Consider the following 24,386-nt stretch of genomic DNA (forward strand, 5'->3'; position numbering starts at 1 on the left):
CCCCGGGCAGGGGGTGGGGGGGGGGGAGGGAGGACAGGCCTGGGCCCAGGCCCAAGGCAGGGGGCAGGCTATACACCGCTATATCTATCTGTCTATCTGTCTATTAGGGCGGTGCAAAATTTCTCCCGCTGTTGGGTTTCAACATTGTTTCAACTAGTTTCGAGCTCGAAACAGCGAAATCGAAATGAAATGAAAGGCTTCAAAACAGCCTTGAAACAAAATGAGGGCAGTCAAAACATTCCAAAACTTTTGAAACGTTTTGAGTTTTGAAGCTGGGCTTTCCTGCAGGGAAACAGAAAGTAAGGAGAGGGGGAAGAGTGGGGGAGGACTGCTCTGATATTGATTGTGTAGCTGGCCAGTGACTGTGATCTTTCCCTGAGGTCCCTTCCAATCCCAGTGCTCTGGGGGAGGGATGGAAAAACAGCTTAAAAAGCATTGTTTGAACTGAGCTTTCTCTGTGCCTTCACATTTACAAGTGACACAAGTTTTGCTCTGAAAAGTTTGAGCTGCAGGTTCCCAGAAGCCCCTTTACCTATCTCCTTGAAACTTGGCAGGCTTTGTGGCCTGAGCAGGGGCTATCTTCCCTGCCAGTTTCATTCAAATCAGGCAAGAAATGACAAGGTTATAGGCAGTTTCATGCTTCCCCATTATAGCCTATGGGCAAAACGTTGAAACAGTGAAACAGTTTCAATGAAACAAGTTTGAGCTGCAGGTTCCCAGAAGCCCCTTTACCTATCTCCTTGAAACTTGGCAGGCTTTGTGGCCTGAGCAGGGGCTATCTTCCCTGCCAGTTTCATTCAAATCAGGCAAGAAATGACAAGGTTATAGGCAGTTTCATGCTTCCCCATTATAGCCTATGGGCAAAACGTTGAAACAGTGAAACAGTTTCAATGAAACGAAACAACACTGCTTTTGAAATGAAACAAAACTGTAAATGAAACGCTGTCCCGGTGAAACAGAAGTCGAAACAAAATATGTGTATGTGTGTATAAATGATAAAAAATATATATTAAAAAACACAAAATCTACATTTTTCCATGACTAAAATGAAACTTCTTCCTATCTATCTATCTATCTATCTATCTATCTATCTATCTATCGATTAAGTGAAGCTGTTATTATGATATATATCTATCGATATATTGTGTTTCATTTTAGTCATGGAAAAATGTGGATTTCGGGGTTTTTTAAATCAGAAAATTTGGGATTTTTTTATCAGAGAAAAACCAGGATCCCTGATCACATATTTTTCTTTCTCTTATTTGACTAAAAATGCTTCATTGTTGGGGCTGCACTCAAGGGGTTTATATACTTTTCCCCACTACTGGGTTGTGTCCCACTACTATGGGCTTTGAGTGAACTATCACTTTTCATTTTTGTGTCACCAGTTTGTAACTTAGTACAGTTACCTGTTTTCCCACCTTCTGTATCACCCTCTGTCTTGCTCTCTCTCTCTCCTTATCTTTTCAATCTAAAACTTAGTGTAGCAATGGGACACCTTCCAATGTACATATAAATTGAGTCATGGGAATAAGAAAACAAATATTTTCATGCGTTTCCCCTGAATAGTAGCGCACATACAAACTTGCTTGCAGAAAGAAATATTTGCATTAAGTAGAAAAGTATTGAATGTTCAAACTACAATTAAAATAGAATTTAATAGAATCATTTTGACATTTTTTATTCAACTCACCCTGTAAAGGAATCACAGCTATATTGTCTTGAAAGGTTCATAACATTATCAACTGACTGATATACCTGTATGTTTTGTAGAAACCTGACCCCATATCCGGAAATGGTTACTGATACTACCATTTAAGTTGCATGTTTATCAGTGTGTAAAAATTATTGTTATGGTAAAGTATGGCCTTCCTGTATCTCACAACTGCGTGCACTACAACCCTGAGGCATGCTGTGCCATTATTTCACAATGGTATAGTCTGTCACCTTGTTGTGTGATGTGCTGTGTCATCACTGGAATTTAGGTGAGACAGTTTGGACACAGTATGTGAAATATGTACAATAGAGGAACAGGATAAATGTTAAGCAATGTTAACAGAAGAACAGAAGAAACAGCTAGATCATGTCACTCTTGCACAGATGATATTGTAAAATGTCAGATATGTCCTCATATTTGTTGGGGTTCAAATATTTGTAAATTGGCCGTTGAAAGGTATGCCATACCCAGCCAAACAACTTTGATATAATTGATTTATTGGTGTAATGTTGTATACCTGAATACTGTATAGAATTACAGATGTAGTGGTTACACCTAACTAGTGTAGAGAGGTATGGATCAGATACTGGTGTCTGCCGCCTGCTTTATATTTCTTCACTAATGCAAAACAGCTGAAAATCAATATTCAGTGGTTTCTAGATGATGAATCAATGGTGCACACCTGGCAAGGATGTTTATACAATTAAGGATGTTCATGTGGCTGTTGTATATAATTAAAGATATAAAGGGCCTAGCCTGAGGAATGGGTGGAATTGCCTGTGAAACCTGTATAGAATTTCAAGAACAAATGGGTTCCTGTAGATATTAGAAATATATATGTATTGATTCACATTTATGATGCATCAAGATTTGTATACAATTTCATTATAGTCCTGGCTGTATTATTAGTGGAATCAGCATTTCAGACCTTAATGGAAAGAATACCATTTCATTTGATCCATGGTCCAATGTTGCATGTCCTGCTTAGGGCATTTGTTGGCTAGAGCTGTGTGATACAGGGGTGTATTCTATTTTTTTGTGGACTTCTAGAGGTCCAGATTTGGTCTTCTACATGGCGTTATAAGTACCCCCTCCAAGCTAGTTACACACAGGTTGGCTTATATTGTGCACATGTAGCTCCGTTTGCCTGTGAAGATGGATGTCCAGGGTCTCCCTCACGTAGAAGAGGGTCTCAGCCTCTGTCTTTCTGACTTCTCATCAACCCCACAGGCTAACTATTCCAGCTGTTTTTCTTCTGGCACCTGACAGGTGATTTGCACAAATTATTTTAGGCTAGAATTAAGCTAATGGCTCTTGGTTATCCAGGTTGTAGCCGTATACAATCCATATACTTCTATAATTTTTTCTCCTATGTGTGATGAAAGGTGTTTGTGCCTGAAAGCTTACAATTAGAGATTTTTTTTTGCAAAAATCTAGTTGGTCTAATGAAAGATATCACCTCTACCATAACAGCTAATGGCTCTTGACTTTTGTATACATGTAGCTCTGGGGACTGAACAATACTTAAGTCTCCTGCATGGCACTGCAGAACAAACTTAGCTTTGAACTCTCTCCACTCATGCAGTGAGACACGATCAATGAAATTTGATTCTAGGTATCCCATATCACTCACAAAGCCTTCCCATACTACTTCCTTCTACTAACTGGAGTAAATTAGAACCAATGACACAGGAAAAAAAGACCTTTGTATCCTATCTGTTCATGAGCCACACTATCATCCCGGGTTATTTATGATGATGTTCTTCATGTGTGTGCAGGGGAAATTCCAAAGGTGAAGGACACGCTCACATTTTGCTCATCATGGCAGAAGATGTAAGGAAATTCACACGTATGCTACTGGAATGCAGCAGCAATGACCAACTATGTGGTAAGATTCAAGGATACTTCTTGTTTTACATTATCAGGTCTCATAAGCAGAACAACCAGGCCTAGATGGCTTAGAGCTAGATCCATTAAGTGGTTGAAGTGCCATGGTGTTGAGTATTGTCAGCATTTAGTTTCATGTAAGTCAGCCTGTTAAGTGAGAAACCACGATAACTCACCAGTCTGAAACTCCAAGAGCAGGGACGTGTCTTCAAGCCCCTTTTGGGGGCTGCAAGAAGATCTCTATCTCCTACTGGGATTCAGCACTCCAAGCTCTTCCCTGGATTTGGCCCCCATGCTAGTCCCTTCCTTCAAAACACAAGAGAAGGTGGAGCTGCTGACCCCTTTTTCCAGTGGTGCAGTGGTTAGGATCCCCTCAGTCCTGGACATAGGTTTATTTCTTCATATGTGTTTGTGCGGGGTTTGAACCTTTACCTCCTACTTCTCAGAAGAGTGCCCTAAACACCATACTAAAGCATGTTCCAGGGTTTACGGTACTCTCCACCCCTCCTATTAAAGCTGTTCCATATCACCTAGAATAATTCTATATTCACTGGGCCAGAGAAACTGCAACAATGTCTCTTGATCTTAGAGGTTAGGACATTTCCCTGGCAGGAGGTATAATTTGGTCCAGTCCCTGTTCCAAGGATATTTCAGTATTTGATATTAACTACCAGAGAAGACCATGGAATACAGATCTCCTGTCCTCTAAGGGAATGCCTTGATCACTAACCTATAGAGTCCTATTTGCTTACTCATAGTCTTACCCAGTCTCTCACACACCCTTTATTATGCATGCCTAGTAGAACAGCATCATCAGAAGGACCAGAGACAGCTCTTTAGCTTGGTTGGTTGTTAAGAGTGTTTGGCTGGCTGCTGGTTGAGCAATACAGGTTTAAATACCCTTAGGCAGAGACAGCAATAACACCTGTCATCTCTACCCTGGGTAGGTGCTCCATTCAGTGGGCTATTGGTTTATTGCTGTTGTGATTGCTCCTTCCCTACCCATTTTTTGTTTGGGGCCTGCCTGATTCTGTGGTTGTGATCTGACAGCAGGTACTGGATTGGGCCTTGCAAGTAAGAAAGGTAGAAGAGTGCCTAGTTTCTGCATCCTGATGGAGCATAGGCATGACTGCAGCACCAAGCTGCTCAGCCTCCTCTGGGCTTAGAGGGTTATGGACATGCACAGTTTGAAACATTAGGGAACATTACTGCTGAAAAATGTAAGTGCCTTGAAACTTCAAGCACTTCCAGGTAGCTGAACAGAGGGGCTGAGGAACTAAATTTGGGTCGTCTTAGGTGCAGTTAGATAGGAATATAAGTGTCTAATAATGGCATATACACAGCTATAAAACTGGAGTCTTTGGCACTTAGACACACACTTTCAGATTCTGTTGAGCCTGTGGCAAAATAGTCACCCTGCACACCTACCTGCCAGAAGCAAGATGGAAGAGGAGGATGAAGTCTCTCCTATGTTTTAGCTCAGTCGCCTAGTGGTTGGGGCACTTGTTAATGGAACAAGAGACCAGCTTTTAAGCTATTCCTCACCCAAGGAGTTTTGAATCTGCATTTCCTGCTTCCCAGCATAAGGCTGAAACTGCCAGTCCATAGATTAGGCATTAGCCAGACCGTTCTTCAGCCCTCCTCTTGAAGGTGACCCACTGCTCCTGGCATTTACAAGTCATTAGATGAGATGGATAGAGAACTGTAGCTGCCCTATTGGGAGCAAGGGGCCTTAACCATCAAAGACAGCATCCAACTAATTAAGCCACATACTCTGGCTTAGTCTTTTCCTCCTGGCCCCACCTATCTCCATCCCTTGAATGTCCTTCAGTGGGAGAGCTCTGTCTGGTACCTTACCTGTAACCTAGTGGTTATCTCAATTTGATGGCAAGCAGGAAGATGCTGGTTCAAACCCTCTGTAGGCTGGGGAAGCACCTAGAACCTGGGTCCCCTATGCCTTGGGCAAGTACTGTAGCCTCTGGACTCTTAAGCTAAAAGCTGGGAGGGTCCTCTTATCTAATGTCTAACAACAGCTAGTCATGGATTTTTGTCTGGGTACAGTTTTGATACTTACCCAGCCTTGAATGTGTACCTGGGTAATGGCAGAGCACTGCATACCTGCCTGGCTGGAGTACAGCTTGCTGGGTTTGCTTACTGGATGCTTGCACACCCAGAGCTGAATGGCAAACTGTGTGTAGGTGCCCTAAACTGCAATTACATGACTACATATATACCATTTAGGGCACGTTTCTTGGATTGGTATCTATAATAGGGAAGTAGGGAAGGTGGAGGAGAGGAATGCTAGGGGAATAGTGGATGGAGATTTCCTGGTACCAAGATGGGAGATGTAACATCCCAGCAATGGTCAGCATGATGGAGGCATCCCAATTCTGCCAGCTCTGAGTCATCCTGATTCAGCTTTATATACCACATTACTCTGCTCTGGAATGTAAGCAATAAACATTGCACTAGCATTTCCATGGGGATGCCACACAGCTCTTGGCTTTGCAGCCCTGCTGATCTACCACAATTAACAGGGGCTGGGCCTGGATGGTATTTGATGGGACACTAACATAAGACAGTGCCTAAAAATAGTGATAACTGCTATAAAAATAGGCAGGTGTAGCTAGACCAGGATGGAAAACCCAGCTGCTGTAAGACATGCTGCTTTTGACACATTGGGGCAGGGTTTTTCCTCTAGATTATTACTGAAAGCAGCACCTTAAGAGCATGACTGGGGGAACAGTTTTGCAGACGAGGCATAAAAACGAGGCCTTGACCATGTGTGGTCATTAAGGATCTTCTAATACTTTTCCAGAGACCAATACTGTGAGGTGCTGAGTCCCACCCACTCCTATTAACTGGGTACTGAGAGTTGCCATCACCTTGTATGAGAATAGCAGCACTTACAGTATGGGACCCAAGAGAGTAATGGAGGTTAACCTGGGCTTCCTGGCCAGAAAGCAAACCAGTTAATTATATCCTGCTTCTCTAAAGCCATGTAGTACCTCCTGACTGTCAATGGCTAATGTTATTCACTTCACCTCCTGTGACAATGTTACATAGCATTGTTGAAACAGAATGGTGACCAATCTCACGTCCAGAGCCAAGTCCATTTTAGATGTAAATGTTCCTTGTATATCCTTCTCTCTCTCTCTCTGGGATATATGCATATATTGTGTGTGTATGTATGTAATATATATGCATGTGTGTGTGTGTGTATGTATACAAACACACACACATATATATGGGATAAAATGTGCATTCTTTAGAGCATGGTGCTAATAGTGCCAAGGTTTCATCCCCTTAGGGGACACAAGCCCTTTCCTGTCTCATGTAGGGGGCTGGACTAGATGGCTTCTGGAGGTCCCTTCCAGCCCGACTTTTCTATGATTTCTGTTTGTTTAAGATTTCTAAATATGTAGTCTGATTGTCAGAGGTGCAGAAATCTCATTGACTTCAGTGGGAATCTCATATACTCAACACTTGCAGAAGTCAGATTAACAGCTGATAAAGGTGCCTTGATCGTATTGCAAAGGGCACACTACTTTTAAAGTTACTGGAGTGTATTATTACTTGTGCACTCTGTGACTCTGTTAAACAGTACAATGGCCAGCCAGCTATTGTTTTCTATTTCCCCTCTGCATTGACAGTTGTGCGTGAATACCAGACTGAAGTGATCATCATTCCAGTTTTCTTGGTGGGCATCTTTGTTATTGTGTTAAGTGTGATCCTTTGGCTCCGTTACCAAAGCTGGAAGACCAATCAGCAGCAGCAGCAGCAGCAACTGGTACTGCCTGGACATGAAGGTAACCTCCAGGGGGTTCAGAACAGGGGAGTGGGAGGGGGAGGCTGGATTTGGTTGCAGTTTCTACCTCCTGCCTTTCCACCCTATGGGCTGTCAAGGAGTAAGAGATTAAAAAAGTCTGAGCTAGGCTTTCTGGACTTGTCCACATCAAGAAAGGTGGTACAATGGTACAACTCTATCAGTGTTTGCAATGGTGGAGGCTTGTAGTGAGATGGAACCTGGGTGTTTAATCCATTGCAGGAGCTAACCCTGCTCTGAGTAACAGTGTCGGCCAGCTGTAACACTGCTTGAAGGTCAGAGATTTGTCAACATGAAAATTGCCACTCTAGAAATACATTAGTGGAGAAATATGGCCCACAGTTTTCCTAACATAGACTCAGACTTTTAGCTAGTATTCTGTATTGTTCTCCAGGGGATGTGATTTCAAGCTGCAGGTTCTTGCTTTTTTTTAAGGGCTGTATAGGCCAGGAGTCTACTGAGGTTGGGCCTAACACTGCTGGAGGTTAGTGCTGTACTATGCAATGCAGAGGGTTTTCTACAGCTTCAGTTTCCCGGTGTAGGGCTAGGAGCACAGTGAGGCTGGGTCTGAGGGCATATCCTGCATAAGAAATATAAATGTGATTTCCAGATACAGGTGTTTCATGCGTAGGGGTCCAACTGGTAGAAACTCAAAACACTGTAGTGCAGACCAGATAGCAAGAAACCCATATCTTGGCTTCCATACAGAAGGAAATATTTACATTAAGAAAGACCAAAAGTATAAAGCATAGAGTATGTCCTACTTCATACAGCTGTCTCCTCTCTAACAACCTACAGTTACTTGCAGAATAAAGTAGCTGTTGCTCCTGCACATGAAGAAAGTCCTTTATGCATAGTGATATAAAAGAAAAATATCCAGAAAACCAGGGTTGTTTTATAGTTAATACAGCTGAGCAGAAGTGTCAAATGCATTGCTCTTGTGCTGGATTGGGATTACAGAGCTGCTTCATCCTGGCAGGCCAGGGAATTTAGGGGTGAGCCGGGTGAGGGGTGAAGGTCTACTACAGAATCCATGCAGAAGTGCTCCATGCATGTTTTATAGTGCTGTACTTTAGAGCTTTTTATACCAGTATAAAGTTACAGCACTCTTAAACATGACAGAAGTGCAGTGTGTGGTGGTGGTGGTGGAGAGAGGGGACTCTGAGCCTCCCTATGCTTTCAGGGCTAGGAGGCAGAGGGTGCTCCGCAGCCTCCTGGGGTTTCTCCACTGGTCAGAAATTTGACCACCACACAGAAGTTATATAAAGTGCAGTAGGTTGCTAAAGTGTTGTAAAATACAGCACTTCAAATTTCATACCTCATTTAACAAGGATTAATTTAAAGTGCTGTACCCATTTTTGAAGCGCTGTAAAGTTGTGCAGTTCTGTTAAGTTCATGGCAATAAAGCACTTTAAATGGTGAAAAAAGAAACACCCCAGGGCTTTAGCACCCTGTTGGACATGGCTGTTAGTAGCAGGGGCCAAGTGAGCACTGTGCCACATGTGCCACCTCGCTCTCCACTTTTCCTGTAGCTGCCAGCTCTGCTGCATCTGTGCTTGCCTTATAGATCTGATGAGTGAGTCCAACACTCCAGACTAGAGGGTTCAAGACTATTTCTTCTCCCTCTCAGTCAAGTGGGATAGAAAGCAAGATCTGTTGTATCCTCAGGGTACTGTATTTATTGAGGGCATGTCTTAATGCAATGCCATGTAGAGATACCGAAACCAGCTCTAAAGAAGGAAAGCAAATTGGCCAAGGCAGAGCATTGTGCTATTTTGGCTATATTGGGTGCTTGTACACGCTATGGGGGTTTAATTCAGTTTAGTTCTCCCAAACTGAAATGGTGTGGTTTTAAAAACCCTCTGTTTTCACCGCTTCAATTTAGAGAGAATTAAACTGAACTGAAACCCTGTGGCCTGTGCACAAAGGTGGGGGCCTGATCCTTACCTGCCTCTCTGGCGGTGAGGGTGATGGGGGCAGCTGCTGGCAGGCTGAGTAGTCCCTGAGCTGCGGGGGGACCGGTGCTTCCCTCCCCAGGTGGCACCTGGTCTCTAGCTCCTGGCCCAGGTGGTCCTGGGGGGCACTGCAGCTGTGGAGAGAAGCACAGGGCCCCTGTGCAGCTCAGGGAGGCAGGCTCCAGGGAGAGAGAGAGAAAAAAAAGATCAGGCTCCTTGCTGCTTTTTTTTTTTTCCTTCGGTGGAGCCTGTCTGCATGCACTGCTGCGAGGTCGCACAGCCCCTGAGCTGCGTGTGGCCCAGTGCTTCCCTCCACGGCTGCAGCACCTCCCAGGACTGCTTGGGCTGGCTTCCAGTGGGTGGGCACTGGCTCGGGGGCCCTCCTGTCATGGAGGAAAGCACCAGGGTCCCCTACAGCTCAGGGGGGTCACACGACCCAGCGGCAGCTTGCCCCCTCTCCCCTTCCCACTGCTGGAGAGGCATGTAAGCTCCATCACCCCTGAACCATCTCTGCTGCCTGGGACTGCCTGGGAATGGCTGGCTTGCCCCTGGGGCAGAGTGGCAAGGTGTCAGGAGGGTGGCTGGGTGTGCTGGCTGTGGGAGAAGGCGGCAGGGGTGGTGCATGGGGCACTGGAAGCCCACCAAGCCCTGAGTGCATCGGCTTCCAGCACCCTGTGCACTGTTACACTTTGTTAGGTAGCAAACTAAAACACCTTGGAGGTGTTTTATCTTGCTATGTAACCAAGTCATTTAAAGCACAATACACTACCAAGTGTGCAAACAGCAGCATCATTAAAGCGCAATATGCTGCCGAGCATGCAAACAGTAACTCCATTAAAGTGGTGCAAAAGGGCAATTAAACACCAGTTTTGTTGCATGTACAAAGGCCTTGCTTCTGATATGCGAGTGAGTTCATTTAGAAATGTCTTGGGTACTTCATTGTGCTGTAAAAAGAGATGTTTCTTTTCTGCAAGCCTTTGCCAGTATTTTAAAGAGGAAAGCCCATCCATCCCCAACACTTGCACCTTATATGTGTTTATTTTTTCAGTCAAGAGAGAGAGTCAGCAGGAGCCAAATGCCTCAGGGAAATCTTACATTCAGCTGAGTGAGACAACGGTGGAGAGCCTGCTAAAAACTGCTGCCATGACACTGAAGGAGCTGCAGATACCCCGAGAAAGACTCTCACCGGGCTCCTTGATGCTGATAAACACTGGCAGCTATGGGGACATCTACAGAGCAGAACTGCAGACTGAGAACCCTGGGAAGACTAAGGCAGTCATCCTGAAAACCTTGCAGGGTAATAGAGGTAGTGGGAGTATGCAGCATTTTAAACATCTCTCTCTTACCCACTTGTGTGTATTCACTGGAATATCCCCTCTTCTCTAGGGTCAGACCTATTTTATTGTCTAAGAAAGTATTAGATAGGGCTCTGAATTGCCCAGTCCCCACCCTCTGCTCTCTGCACATGTATCCACATTGGAGTAGCATCCTTCTGCCTGTCAGCCCCTCTGTTCCTGGCCTTGTCTTTTCTGCATAATTGTTCTGTTGGGACACAATGGTGAAGCTATCTGATGATGAGGCATTAGATAACATGTTGAGGAACATGAGGCTGCAGTCCATGTAGACAAGGGACAACTTGTACTCAGCATCAGGTCAATGAGTTGTGATAAAGCCTTGAGCTGAGGAGGATTTAATCCCAAACCCTACTTGTATGTTGAAGATGTACAGGGTGCATGTTGAGGATGTTTCATGGGTTTGCACTGCCTCCTTGTGGTGATACTTTTATTCCTTGGTGCTTTCAGACACAGCTGGACCCCGTGATGTGAAGGATTTCCTGGGGAGGATTAAGTTCCATCAGTCACTAGGCCAGCATGAGAACCTGGTGGAACTGGTGGGGTGTTGTATAGACCAGCTGCCGCTTTACATGGTCCTGAAGGAGTCATCTCTTGGGGACCTCTTGAACTTCCTGTGGATCTGTCGCAAGGTGAGACTGAGGAACTGCTGAAATAATGAATTTTTCAGGTTTGTGGCTGAACCAAGGTATCGGCAAAAATATTCACCTCATGTCAAGCCAGAACAGAATTTCTTTCAAATTCTTCAACAAGATAAAAAATAACCAAACAAAATATTTTGTGGGGGATGGGAGAAGGGGTGGGGTCTGAAGCACTGAAATGAGGTTTGGGTGAAATTTAGGTAACATAGTCCCAAGAAGTGACCTAGAAAACCTCAGTTCCAGCCAATTCAAAACCCATTAGCTGTCTACATTCATTTGGTGACTACATTTTTGTACATAAAGTTCCATAAGGCATTAAACCTAGGTTTCTGCACATGTATAGGCGATTAGGGAAGGCAGGTACCTAACATCCATCTAAAGGCCACTGTGATGCAGCTATGAGGTGGATCAGCACCTCAGCTCTGCCTGAGACCTTGAAAGGGCTTGATCTGCTCCATGGGGTTAGAGAAGGCCTTATACAAGCCAACTCAACACCATATCTGGAGGTGTCATCACCCCCCTCAGCTTTTGTGCAGTAATCTTGTAGATAAAGCATGTGCCCAGGTTTTGGTTACTGGTCTCAGAATTATTTTTTGCTTTGTTATCCAATGTTTGTCTAATGTAAAATTCATTAACAGTCCATAGAGCAATGACCAGAATTTCCCTGCCTGCTGAGTAGTCTAACTCCCACACTATAGAGCCAGAATCCCTCTTGCTTTTTCTCCTTCTGGCCACATTACTCTAGCAGTCTTTTGCACTATTAACCAAATACTTCTCTGCCACTGCAATGGCAGGTCATTGGCAGTAACTCTTATCTCCCCTCCTTTGGCCTGTGGCATGTTGTAAATTTCCCCTAGTGTTTCTGGTTTCATTCCTTATTCTTGTGTGAGAGAGCTGAAGCCTTGAGATTTCTAGGAATCTTTATGTAATTGTTTGTCTGCAAACACAGGGGACTGGATTCAATGCCTTAGTCCCATATTCCTATAGTCTGGGCTGCCCAGAGGGCCAGCTTCAGTAAGAGGGGTGAAACGTACCTCAAAGACAATTTTGTAGCCTTGTGATTAAGGTAATTTTCTGGGAGGTGGGAGATGTGTATTTGAAGGCCCTCAGGCTGAGGAAGACCTGGAACCTAGGTCTTACACTAACTAGGCAAACTTTATACCTGCTAGTATATTATGTAAAAGAATGAGGTCTGCTCATTGTGGCACCTATCTTCAGAAGAAGACTGAATCCCAGCTGGTTAGGAGTGACTAATGTGTAGGCCTCAGCCAAAAGACTAAACTCCAAGGAGGTGTGGAGCTTTGGAAATATTGTCCTTTGAAAATTTTTCCAAATCCCCCCGATGTTTAAGGTTTCCCACTAGCCAACTGTAGGCTGCTCCCACATAACAGGTGGGGCTTTTTGTGGATGATCCCCTGGAGGCACCTGACTCTTCCCATTGAGTGTACAGGGAGCCCAGGCACCTAACTCCATTTCCTCCCATCACTGGGGCCAGGCAGCTGATTTTTAGGTCTTGTAATGGTCAAGCTGGAGGAACCTGAAGATGTCTTTCAGGACCTGATTCTGCCCCTATAAGAGCTAAGCTTCCCAGGCACGGTCTTGGTGGGGGCCTGAGGAGCATTTGTTGCTATGCAGGGCCAGTAGGAAATGGACACAGAATAAAGAAGAACTCTTGCATGTGTTTAAGCACCAAATGTTCACTGAACACTGTGTGACATATGTCTGGTCAGCTTGTTAAGTATCCTTGTCATGTCTGGCTCTATTCACCTATCCAACTATCCATATCTATAAATATGCTTCTCTACTCATCTTGCATTTGTGGTTTATTTGACTATGTATATTTCCATCTCCTTTTCCAGTTCTCTCCACTCTTGTCACTCATGACATTTATTCATCTTTCCTCCATCCTTGCAACTCCATAATCTGTCATCCTTGCTATACACACTGGTCTTTAACTCCTACTATTCACCCAATTCATCAAAACCTTCTATCCATCACCTTTGTTTTTCAATCACCTATTCACCCTGACACCACTTCTGTTTGGGTGCTTGTTCCAATTCCCAGGCATTATCAATAGATGATAATCTAACTGTCCATAAACAACTGCTGTTTCAAGGTGAGCTAATAATGCTAATGGGCTATGGGGCATAAAGTAAGAGGGGTGTTAGAAGGTATGGTTCCATTTCATCAGAAAGAAGCTGGGGTTCACCCACACCTTTCCTCCCTGCTAGGATGTTTGTTTGATGTATTGCTCAATCCTTTTTCTCTAGGATGTAATGACAATGGATGGTATCCCATATGACCTCACTGAGAAACAGGTCTATCAAGTTGGGCAGCAAGTTGCAGCAGCTTTGGTAAGTCTGAGCAGATGTGGTGCATTTATCTTTCTTTTTGGCTTCAATTTTGAGGTTACAGGGAGCCAAAGAAGGAGAAATCCAGGGTTACATCCTCTAACATTAAGTGATTGTACAGGCAAACTTATCCTGCCAAAAATAATGCATGGTATTTTTACAGAAGAAACAAAACTCCAAAGGATTATGTTCCCTGTGGCTCCAGTAAGCAAAGATCCAGGGCCACCTTATTTTTTTAAAAATGTGGTGCTATTAACACTTGAAAGAGCAAGAGTTATTCTCATTCTACATCATAACAATCTATATTGTTTACCTGCTGTAATTTTACAAGCTGATATTTACTTTGAAAAAACAGCAGTTCCCAGGGAACATTAGAGTTTTACATTTAAGATTGAAAATGGAGTAAGTGATGGTTACACAACGAGGATGTGGAAGAGCTTGAGAGAGTCCACAGAAGAGCCACCTGTATGATCAGAGACTTGCAAGGCAAGCCATACGAGGAAAGGCTGAGGGACTTGGGTCTCTTCAGCCTAAAAAAGAGAAGGCTGAGTGGGGGCTTGGTAGCAGCTTACTGTTATATCAGGGGAATACATCAAGGGCTTGGTGAACAACTGTTCACCAGGGCATCCTTGGGGAAAGCCAGGAGTAATGGCCACAAATTCCTGGAAGACAGTTTCAGGATTAACACTAGGAAAAATTTCTTCCCAGTTAGGGTGTTCAGACTATGGAATAAACTCCCTTCAGATGTGGTGCAATCACCTACCCTGGAAATCTTCAAGAAGAGATTGGACAGTCACCTTGCTGGGGTCACCTGACCCCAGTTGTCTTTCCTGCCTAGTGCAGGTGGGCTGGACCTGAAGATCTTGCGAGGTCCCTTCCAGCCCCTTACAATCTATGAATCAATGAATATATGGTTCAGGAAGGGGACTACTCTTCCAAAAATCTAAGATCCTTTCTCACTTTAGAGAAAAATTTAGAGAATCACAGATCCAAACAAGTATTAGGTTCCTAACTCGCATTTAGGTGCTTAAGTCCCCTTTTCTCTAGGCTCTTTCCATTTTTTTTAGGCCTTTAATCTTTGTGTGTTAGACTTCTGTCTGTAAAAGGGGAATAATAATCCTTTCTGTCTGTCCTGTGTAATTAAACTGTAAACGCTTTGAGACCAAACTTTCCCTTACTAAGCATTTATACAGCACCTAGTGTAATAGGGGTATAATACTGGTTTGAATAACCAGGGGGCATGTCTACACATACATTAATATGCCGTAATTATGGCACATTAAGTTTAGTACCTGTAATTGCAGGGTGCCTGTACATGAGAGTGGAGGCTGCTCCGATGCACTGTAATTACAGTGCATCAGAGCAGACTCAATTAATTGAGTCTGCTGAAGCATTTTAATTATTGTGCTCCAGCAGCCTTCCCCCATCTCATATCCCCATGCTCAAAAATGGCAGTGGGGGTGCTTGAACTAAAGCTTGTCAAACAACCTTTAGTTCAAGTGCTGCAGCTGCCATATTGAAGTGTGGGGAAGCTAATACATGAGACACTGCAGCTCTTTAATTCACCGCCCCCCACATGTAAAAATTCCGACAGGTATTAACTTAATGAACTGTATTCTGTGCTCTTGCACAGTAGCACTGGCACATGGTTTTTTATTGTGAATACAAACAAAAATATTTCTCCCTGCTCAAAAAAGGCTTGTAAATTCTTCATGCTAAGCAACAACGTTCTAGAATTCATTATTAGGGAAAGCTCACATGCCCTCCTGTTCCTTCATCTTTAATCAGGAGACACTCATTTAAAGCTATGAGAGAATGAGGGAAAGAAGAGGCTGCAGATGAAATAAGAAAAAAAGGTGAAGCCAAGCCAAAAGTAACATGGAAAATTGAGGAGGACGATGGGTTCTCCTTCTAGTGGGCTTTCCCTCTGTTGTGCTCCTCTACTGGAAGGCATCTCATTCCTGCCACTCAGAAATTACAGAGGCTATTACCCGCCTGTTTAGTGAAAAAGAATAGTCTTTTCATTAGTGGATTTCACTTATATTAGAGAAAAAAGATGTCAGTAGGCAGATTTTTCCATTTAGTAGGAGTGGGCATCTTCTTGTTTAGTGGATTTTCATAAGGGCCGTGAATCTCCAGTGTGGGAGTTTTTTCCAACCCATTGAACGAGCAGTTACACCTCCCTCCCCTTCCCCCTCAACTCCTGGTTAATATTCTACACAGGTGACTACTAGTGGTGAAAGCTGTTTCCTATAGAACTTTGTCTGAAAGGCCAGAGGCCTCAAGGAAGCAAAAATTATGTTGCATTTTCTGGGCTTAGTCCCTGAAGAATATCTCTCTTCAGCCAAATGTTCCTCCTGCCATTATGCAGGTATGCCAGGTAAACTTGCCACACAGGTAGGTGCTGGGGCCCCAGATACTGTGGGTGGGGGTAAAGGGCACAGTCAAATTGAAATTTTTAACCAGCTAAGAAACCCACTGGACTCTATTTTTCCCCCAGGATTTTCTCCAGCAGAAGCAACTTGTCCATGGTGACATCGCTGCCAGGAACGTCTTGCTCCAACATGACTTCACTGCCAAACTCTGTGGGCTAGGCCTGGCCTATGAAACCCACACCTATGGGGCCAGGTCCATCACACAGGTTGTGCCACTCAAGTGGCAGGCACCGGAGCGGCTCCTGAAGAGACCTCCCAGCATCAAGGCAGATATGTACGATTTTCGAGGAGGGGTGAAACCTCACAGGGCCGTCCAACCTGACTTATCATTTTCTCTACCTGAAATACCCCTCCATGTTCTGACATCTGGTGTAGAGTGATTAATTACCAGTTCCATCTTATGACTCAACCCCTCCCTCCTACCAATCATCTCTCTAGCTCATACCCCCACCCCCCGCCCCCATATCATTATCATGCATTTTATAATTAGCTATCTTGTATTTCATTTGCTCTCAGACAAGGATGGGAATATAACACCTAACATTGCAACTGTAATTTTGTTTTTCTTGCAGATGGTCTTTTGGAATCTTACTGTATGAGATGATTACATTGGGTAAGGGACTAACTAAAACCCTAAGGGAGGAAGGGACTGAATATCTTAAGACAAAAGTTAGGGCCATGGAAGACTAAAGTTAGGTGCCTAAGGCTAAGAACAGGCATTGCATTTATCCCTGGACAAGTTGTGCCTCTGTTTGTCCCAAAACAGAAATATCCTGGGATTGGCGTGTACATACCTTGTCGTCTAATCAGGGTTTAGTGGGCAGCTGAATGCATTGTGGCTTTTATGCCATTGGTTTAATGACAGGCGTGTAGGTTGTAGCCGTGTTGGTCTAAGGACATAGGCAGACAAGGTTCCTTGGGTGAATCTGATATCTTTTATTAGACCAACCCAAATAGCTGGAAAATAATTATTAAGCAAGTTTTTTGGTTCAAAAACCCTTTGTCAGGCTAAGGAAGTTTCAGCAGTTGGAGTGTGCTCTTCCTGGATGGAATGAAAAGTAAAAAAGCCAGCGGCTGGGCTGGTATGCATACAAGACAGGCAGTCAGTGAAAATGTAGATTGAGGAGTCAGTGGGTGAGAGACAGGCGGCGGGGGGTGGGGAGAAGAGAGAGAAGGGGATGAAAGTGGAGAGATACCTGGGGAATCAGATGTCAGGCAGGTTATAATGTGTCATAAATCCAATGTCTATATTTAGTCCATGATTTTTAGTATCCAGGAGGTTGAGGAAGTGGAGTTCATAGGCTCGTCTCTGGGAAGTGTTTTGTAAGTTTCCTTTGAGGATCAGGACTGAGAGATTGGAGGGAGAGTGGTTTTCTTGTGAGAAATGTGCCCCCACAGGCAATTGGGTATTTCTGTCTTTGATAGATTTCCGGTGTGCGTTCATTCTGGTGCGCAGTTGTTGTTTGGTCTCTCCTACATATTTTCCATCAGGGCATTTGGTGCATTGGATGAGATATATATTACATTTCTGGAGGTGCAGCTGTAAGATCCAGGAATGCTGATGACTCTGTTGTGGGGTGTAGTAATAGCGGGGGTGGTGGAGATGTGTTGGCAGGTTTTGCATGTCTTGTCATGGATCCATACCGTGCCATGATAAGAAATGCAAAACCTGCCAACACGTCTCCACCACCCCCACTAATACTACACCCCATAACAGAGCCATCAGCATTCTTGGATCTTACAGCTGCACCTCCAGAAATGTAATATACCTCATCCAATGCACCAAATGCCCTGATGGAAAATACATAGGAGAGACCAAACAACAACTGCGCACCAGAATGAACGCACACCGGAAATCTATCAAAGACAGAAATACCCAATTACCCGTGGGGGCACATTTTTCACAAGAAAACCACTCTCTCTCCAATCTCTCAGTCCTGATCCTCAAAGAAAACTTACACAACACTTCCCAGAGACAAGCCTATGAACTCCACTTCCTCAACCTCCTGGATACTAAAAATCATGGACTAAATATAGACATTGGATTTATGACACATTATAACCTTCCTGACATCTGACTCCCCAGGTATCTTTCCACTTTCATCCCCCTTCTCTCTCCCCGCCCCCCCATCTCTCACCCATTGACTCCTCAATCTACATTTTCACTGACTACCTGTCTTGTATGCATACCAGCCCAGCCGCTGGCTTCTTTACTTTTCATTCCATCCAGGAAGAGCACACTCCAACTGCTGAAACTTCCTTAGCCTGACACAGGGTTTTTGAACCCGAAAGCTTGCTTAATAATTATTTTCCAGCTATTTGGGTTGGTCTAATAAAAGATATCAGATTCACCCAAGGAACCTTGTCTGCCTATTGGTTTAATGATGCAGTCTTGGGATCACTGTTCAGATGTACTTTGCAGTGCCCAAGGGGAAACTGTTAGTACTTTCTAGCTTGTGAACCTTTTTTAGTCTTTATCTTGGAACAACAGACACAGATGTCTGAACAATTGCACTTTGTTCCTGGATAAGACGGTTTATTGCAGGACAGATGTGGCACCTGCAGCCTGAATAAACATTTTCAAATGGGGAGGACATCCCCAGTTCCTTTTGGAATTCCTGCCAATAGGAACAGCTCCACACCTCAGTAAAACATGGCAGTGGTCAGCAACTTATGGGTGGTCTGGCCCATGGGGCCCACTGGATCCAGCACACAAATGTGGGGCTTTGATTGCGAGTGCTTTCTCTGTGCTGCCATGGGGAGAAGTGCTGGCTGTGGACAGGTGCTTGCCAACCTTCCTCTGACCTAAGGTGGGTCTTTCCAGCCTGCAGACGGAAAAGATTGCCTACCGTTTTTTAGACGCAATTACATTGCCTGGACGGCCACAAAGAAAGGTGGATCGTATTCTGCTACTTTAAGCAGCAAGAGTGCAACAAATAACTGTGGTATCTTCTTGTGATATCATCACCTCTCCCTGCTAGGAACTAGCATGAGAAACCTACAAGTCATTTAATAGGAACAACAGACTGGCCTCCAGGTGAAAATATTTTGTTGCAGCTAATGACCAGTGGCAATTAGGAACTGATGACCTACCCTGCTCCCCAGACTTCCTGATCCATACAATTTATTGCTAGGCTGGAACTAGCTGCCCTCCAGAGGGATGTGCCAAGCTAGAACAGTTGTTTACATGGACACACAGTGGTATTCATTAGGAAGGTGAACAGAATGTGGCTGGAAATTAGAATGGAGGATACTTGTGATCCAGAAGCATTATAATGCCCAGGTCCACAGCCCATTGTTTGAGCCTTTTAGCCAACCTGTCCCTACTGGTTCCGTAACTAGAATGTGTATGGAGGGGCTTCTTGTGTGGTTATTCTCATATTCCCCAAATGCAGGTGAATTTTGTCCCACATCTGAAAACTTTTCCCTTTTCTCTTGGCCTGATAAACCTGGGAAGGACCGAGAGAGAAGGGAGAACCACAAAAGGAGGGACTAAAAATCTGCAGTTCCTCTCTGTGGCCACACTGTCACCTTTCTTCCTTATGTTTATTTTCCTGTCGGTGGTTTTCAAACTTTTCAAACTTAAGGCACCCCTTGGAGAATTCCAGCTTGTAGTTTTCATTCATTTTTTTACTACAGAAAAATAATAGCTTTTTTTTTTCTATTGCAAAGAACTCAGAAAGACCACAACATGTCCAAATGCATGTAACATTATGGATTCCTATTTGAAATCACTGTGTTTATTTTGTGAATCATGTTTGCACACTTAACAGTGCTAATAATGTGTGGCCCTGAACACCACCCTTTCAAAGATCTCAAGTCACCTCAGGGTGCTGCAGCACCTTGGCTGAGAACTGTTCTATGCTGTCAGGCCTCTGACTGAAGTTCTGTTGTAGTAGCTGTGATGGTTTCTGACCCACAGGGTGCATCTACACAACATGTTTACTGCAGAATAAACTAATGAGCTCTGCAGTAAACATCTTGGCATCTACATGGACAGGGCTATTAGGCTGGAGTAAACCCTGCAGTAGTGCATGTGTAGATGCTGACCCATCTGGCTGGTATGAGGATGCTTTAGTAAGGGGGCTACCTGCTGGATAGCCCTGCACTAAAGTACCCTTGTGCCCCAGTCAGCCCTTCTGCAGCATGTTGAGCAGCATTGGAACTCCCCTGGGCTGGCAGGATGACCCCTGGACTCCCTGCCACCTGGGGCTGCTCCAACCTGGCTCAATGTGCTGTGGTCCTGGGTTCATGTGAAGATGTGGCACCCAGGAGCAATAAAATCTGGCATGATAAGCACTAGCGTTTGTGTTGCATTAATATGCTTGTGTAGATGCATCCACAGAGAAGCATTTTGTGTCTGCAAGCTTGTCTGTCTTCTCCCAACTAGACAGACGGTCAAATTATATTAGGTTGTTTCACCTCACAAGTTCAAGCCCCTGAATTTCATCTTTAACCAAATCAAATTCCTGCTATTGGATGTTGCTTGTGCTCTGTGCAATCATCTTATGCAGCCATCAGATGTCACCCTTGCACAACCTGTCACTTAGTCAGAGAGCATTTCTTAGAAGGGGCTGGGGAAACTTAGTTTAGAGCCTGGCTTGTCTTCTGTGTGTGTGGGGGAGGAGGGTTTTTTTTGTAGGAGCTGGACTCTGGTAATTGTTTTCCCTTGTGTTATTTGTTTCCTCTCTCAGGGGCTCCCCCATACCCTGAGGTGCCACCTCCTGACATCTTGCAGCATCTGCAGAGACGGAACATCATGAAGCAGCCCTCCAGCTGCCAGCCAGTCATGTAAGTGTGGAGGTGCCTCTTGGTCATCACATGGGAGAGTGAAGTAGGGACCTCCACAGGCAAAAGTGTGCACTGTTACAGCATAGGAGAAAGCTCTGGCATTGGGGCTGTGACAGTTCACATCCTCTGTGGACCGGGCAGAGAACTTTTGTGGGAAAAAATGTCTTTGTATTCTTATTCCTGGCTTCTTTTTCTTTCTTGCAGGTATGGCATTATGCAAACCTGCTGGCAGTGGAATGCGACTGACCGGCCCTCCCCTGCAGAGCTGCTCCAGTACCTGCAGAAAGCAACCAAGACCAGCAATGACCATGCTGTGCTGCAGGTGCCTGAACTGGTGGTGCCTGAACTATATGCCAATGTGGCTGGCATTGACGTGGACAGTCTTACCACTGACTACACTGTTCTGTGAGAGAGAGGTCTGTGCATATAGGAAGGACTGGATCTCTGATTGCCTCTTTCTGGGAGTGTATGAGACCACTCTTGCTGAAACTCAGGGTGCTGGTTGGGAAACATTCCCCCCTTTTTAAAATGCAGAACATATTTTGGGTTCTTTCTACTTGAAGCTACCTAGTAAGAACCAGGAGGGGCTCATGGTTCACCACCTTGGACTTCAAAAACACATCCTGTGGCACTCAAACTCTTCTGTATATTGTGATCAGCTACCCTGAAGGACACATGAGCCTGAAACAGTTGTTTTCGTGGTCTCATGGTGGTGTTCAATTAGGAAGCTGAACAAAATGCTGCTGGATATTTGAGTGGAAGACTCTTGCAACCCAGAAGCATTCCCACAGCATGAAGAGCATTTAGATGGTAGAACAATTTCTGTCAACCTTGACCTTTTTCCATTTGTGCAGGTGAGGAAGAAGAAGCAGCTACCTGCAACTCTGGCAGCTATGCAGCGAGCACATGAAGGCTGCCTACATGTATTTGCAGAGTACAGATACCAAGGATGGAAAGGAATTGTTCTTGTTCCAAGGAATGCAATTGGAAAGAAACTGAATGAAAGGGAATGAAAGGAAAACTGATGCTGACAATCATGAAACATTTCCAAAATGGAAGGGTTTTAGGACATCTTGCCAAAGGAGTGTTGGAAGCTCCATTGCTTGGATATTTAAAAGATACCCTGGAGAATAAAATTCAGCATCCAGCACTGCAGAGACCCAAGAGATAAAAAAGTGGATGGATGAGATGATAACCAAATAAGTATCTTTTATCTATGCCTCATTTATTGATTGAAGGACCATCCCATTCAGACCACTTGCGACACTGCTTGTTAATTGTTCCTCAGGTGCTGTAAGCCATAGCCAAGTAAAGGAAAATGTGCACTTTTATTGTGATAAGACAAAATAGCCATATGTTACGGTTTGGAATAGAAATTGCTGTATTCATTTACTACGTTTTTTCATGCAGGCCTATTTCTTGTTTGTGGGGTTTTGGATTCAAAGGCCCACTCCAAGGTAAAAAAAACTACAAAAAACCTCTACCCTGCCTCAAAATCTCAGGGAAAATTTTGACTGAGAGCTAATTCTGCGTGTTTGTATGTTTCTCCTTCCACACCCTTTTCCCCAGGAGTACTTCCAATTTCAGTCATGACACAACTACTGTGAAAAGGGCATGGGGATGATGTAGGTACAATGGAAGATTGGGCTACTGTGAAAATCACTGTGATGGAGAATAACTTGGTGATGACATCACTGTACAGATAGAGTGGTAACAGGCCATAGTTTGCAAACATCACATTGTGAATAGTGTGGTGAGGATATGCCTTCTGTGTGAGTAATACAATTCTGTGATTATATATATATATATATAAAGTGTAATTACCATGGCAATGAGATATTACCTGTTAGAACAGCACGCAACATGTCTAAGCTCTGAGCAGAGTGCCAATACCTAGATACGGTAGATCCAGAGGGAGTGCAGTGGTGGGATTGTACCCTGCTTTCTGAACCATACTGTAGGAACCACAGTCTGCAAATCAGGAAAGAACCCATCTCCTGCCCACTCTTGGCACGCCCTTTCTTCCCTTCCATGTTCAATGGCACCCTCTTCCTTCCTCCCGTTTCCTGGTCCCTCTCTCTACTTATGCATATGGTGCAGGAAGGGGTCAGGGAGACCCTGCCCACCACCACTGTCCTGGCCACCCCTGCCTTGCTACAACTGGGCTGCGTGGGAAGTGGCTGGGTGGGGAGCTGGGTTTGGCTAGAGACAGTAGCAGCAGGAAGTAATTTCCCCTTCTGGATCCACCTACGCATCTAGGTGTTCTGTGACAACACAAATGCTTTGGAAATAACTGAGATGATGAGGTTATGTCCAACTACCATGTTTGATGTCATGATTCAGTATAAGATAAGTGTGACAGAAGGCTTTGACCAGAACACTTTTAACTTATATGATATCTGTTGTGCAAATGGACACTTATTGTATATTTCAAGCCTTGCCTACACTATAGATTCTAGTTACTGTAGCTAAACCACTGATTTACATTTATGCACTGGTAATTTAGTCAAGATAAGGGTTAAATGCTCCTGTTCAACCCTCACTGCCCTAGTGTCATTTGTGTCCACACAAGGGGTTTGTCCCAGCACAGCTATGTTAATGGTTGAAATCTTAATATATGCCTAGTTTTCTTCATGCCAACTGCACCTCCCAGGTGCCTGCGTAGAACAGGGTTAAATCTTTTCAAATAAATATATTATGGATTTGTACCTGCTTTATATATTTTATAAATATTGACACACAAATTTAATCAGGAACTGTTTGGGTGTTTGATTCTGTTAAACATTTAAATTCCTACAAAGCTTGAAAGCTGCTCCTTTTCAAGTTAGCAGCATTTTGAGGATGCCAAAAGGGAGTGTTAACTGGGTTTGACCAGGGTTTTTTCCACTGTTTCTCTCTTGCTTGCAGCCTCCAGCAATAAGATCTAGGAAAGTTCTGATTCAGAGGCTGTATCCCTAATTTGCCATCATTTCAAAAGAAGCAGAATCAGACCCTGAATAAAGAGACCTTCCTTGCAATATTTTCATTGTCTCTCTCTTTCTCTCTCTTTTTTGTTTGAGCTCGAAGTAGTGTGAGGACCATTCTTTCTTCTGGTTAGATGGGTACTTGCAGCCAAAAAAGGCAGAGGAGGAACATGAAAATGATTATATTTTAGGAATAATATGACATGAACTTTTGGTTGGAAAGTTGGTTTGAATGTTATCCAGTTCACTTCACATTTTTACAACTAGCTTGACTTTGAAGCAATTGTATACATTTATGGGATATGATGAACACACAGGAATTGATAGAATCCTAACTACAAATGACTATATTATTGATTAGTGTTTCAAACTTGGGTTGGACCTAGACTTCATGGCTTTCTAGGGCACTGGAGGTATATCAGCATCTTTTGAGGTCAAGCATGAGGCCTGTCAGCCATGTTGAATTCC

At 44.1% G+C, this 24,386-nt stretch overlaps 1 protein-coding gene across 3 annotated transcripts in view; it reads left to right on the forward strand.

Annotated features, from left to right (window-relative positions):
• Positions 1-23,875, forward strand: part of STYK1 (serine/threonine/tyrosine kinase 1) — a 39,801-nt gene extending 15,926 nt beyond the window's left edge. Inside the window, exons 2-11 of one of the 3 annotated variants that reach the window (XM_025191292.1) lie at positions 3,496-3,605; positions 7,258-7,413; positions 10,434-10,691; positions 11,188-11,369; positions 13,649-13,732; positions 16,230-16,438; positions 16,737-16,777; positions 20,859-20,955; positions 21,160-21,371; positions 21,810-23,875. In XM_025191292.1, the coding sequence (XP_025047077.1) occupies positions 3,539-3,605; positions 7,258-7,413; positions 10,434-10,691; positions 11,188-11,369; positions 13,649-13,732; positions 16,230-16,438; positions 16,737-16,777; positions 20,859-20,955; positions 21,160-21,364 (1,299 nt within the window). In that variant the 5' untranslated portion in view covers positions 3,496-3,538 and the 3' untranslated portion in view covers positions 21,365-21,371; positions 21,810-23,875. Of the gene's footprint in view, positions 1-3,495; positions 3,606-7,257; positions 7,414-10,433; positions 10,692-11,187; positions 11,370-13,648; positions 13,733-16,229; positions 16,439-16,736; positions 16,778-20,858; positions 20,956-21,159 lie in introns of all 3 variants that reach the window. The other 2 variants (XM_025191291.1, XM_006035142.3) reach the window with 2 other exon arrangements.
• The last annotated feature ends 511 nt before the right edge of the window (positions 23,876-24,386 follow it).

Source organism: Alligator sinensis, unplaced genomic scaffold, assembly GCF_000455745.1.
Source record: "Alligator sinensis unplaced genomic scaffold, ASM45574v1 scaffold1386_1, whole genome shotgun sequence".
In the NCBI taxonomy this organism is placed as follows: Eukaryota; Metazoa; Chordata; order Crocodylia; family Alligatoridae; genus Alligator; species Alligator sinensis.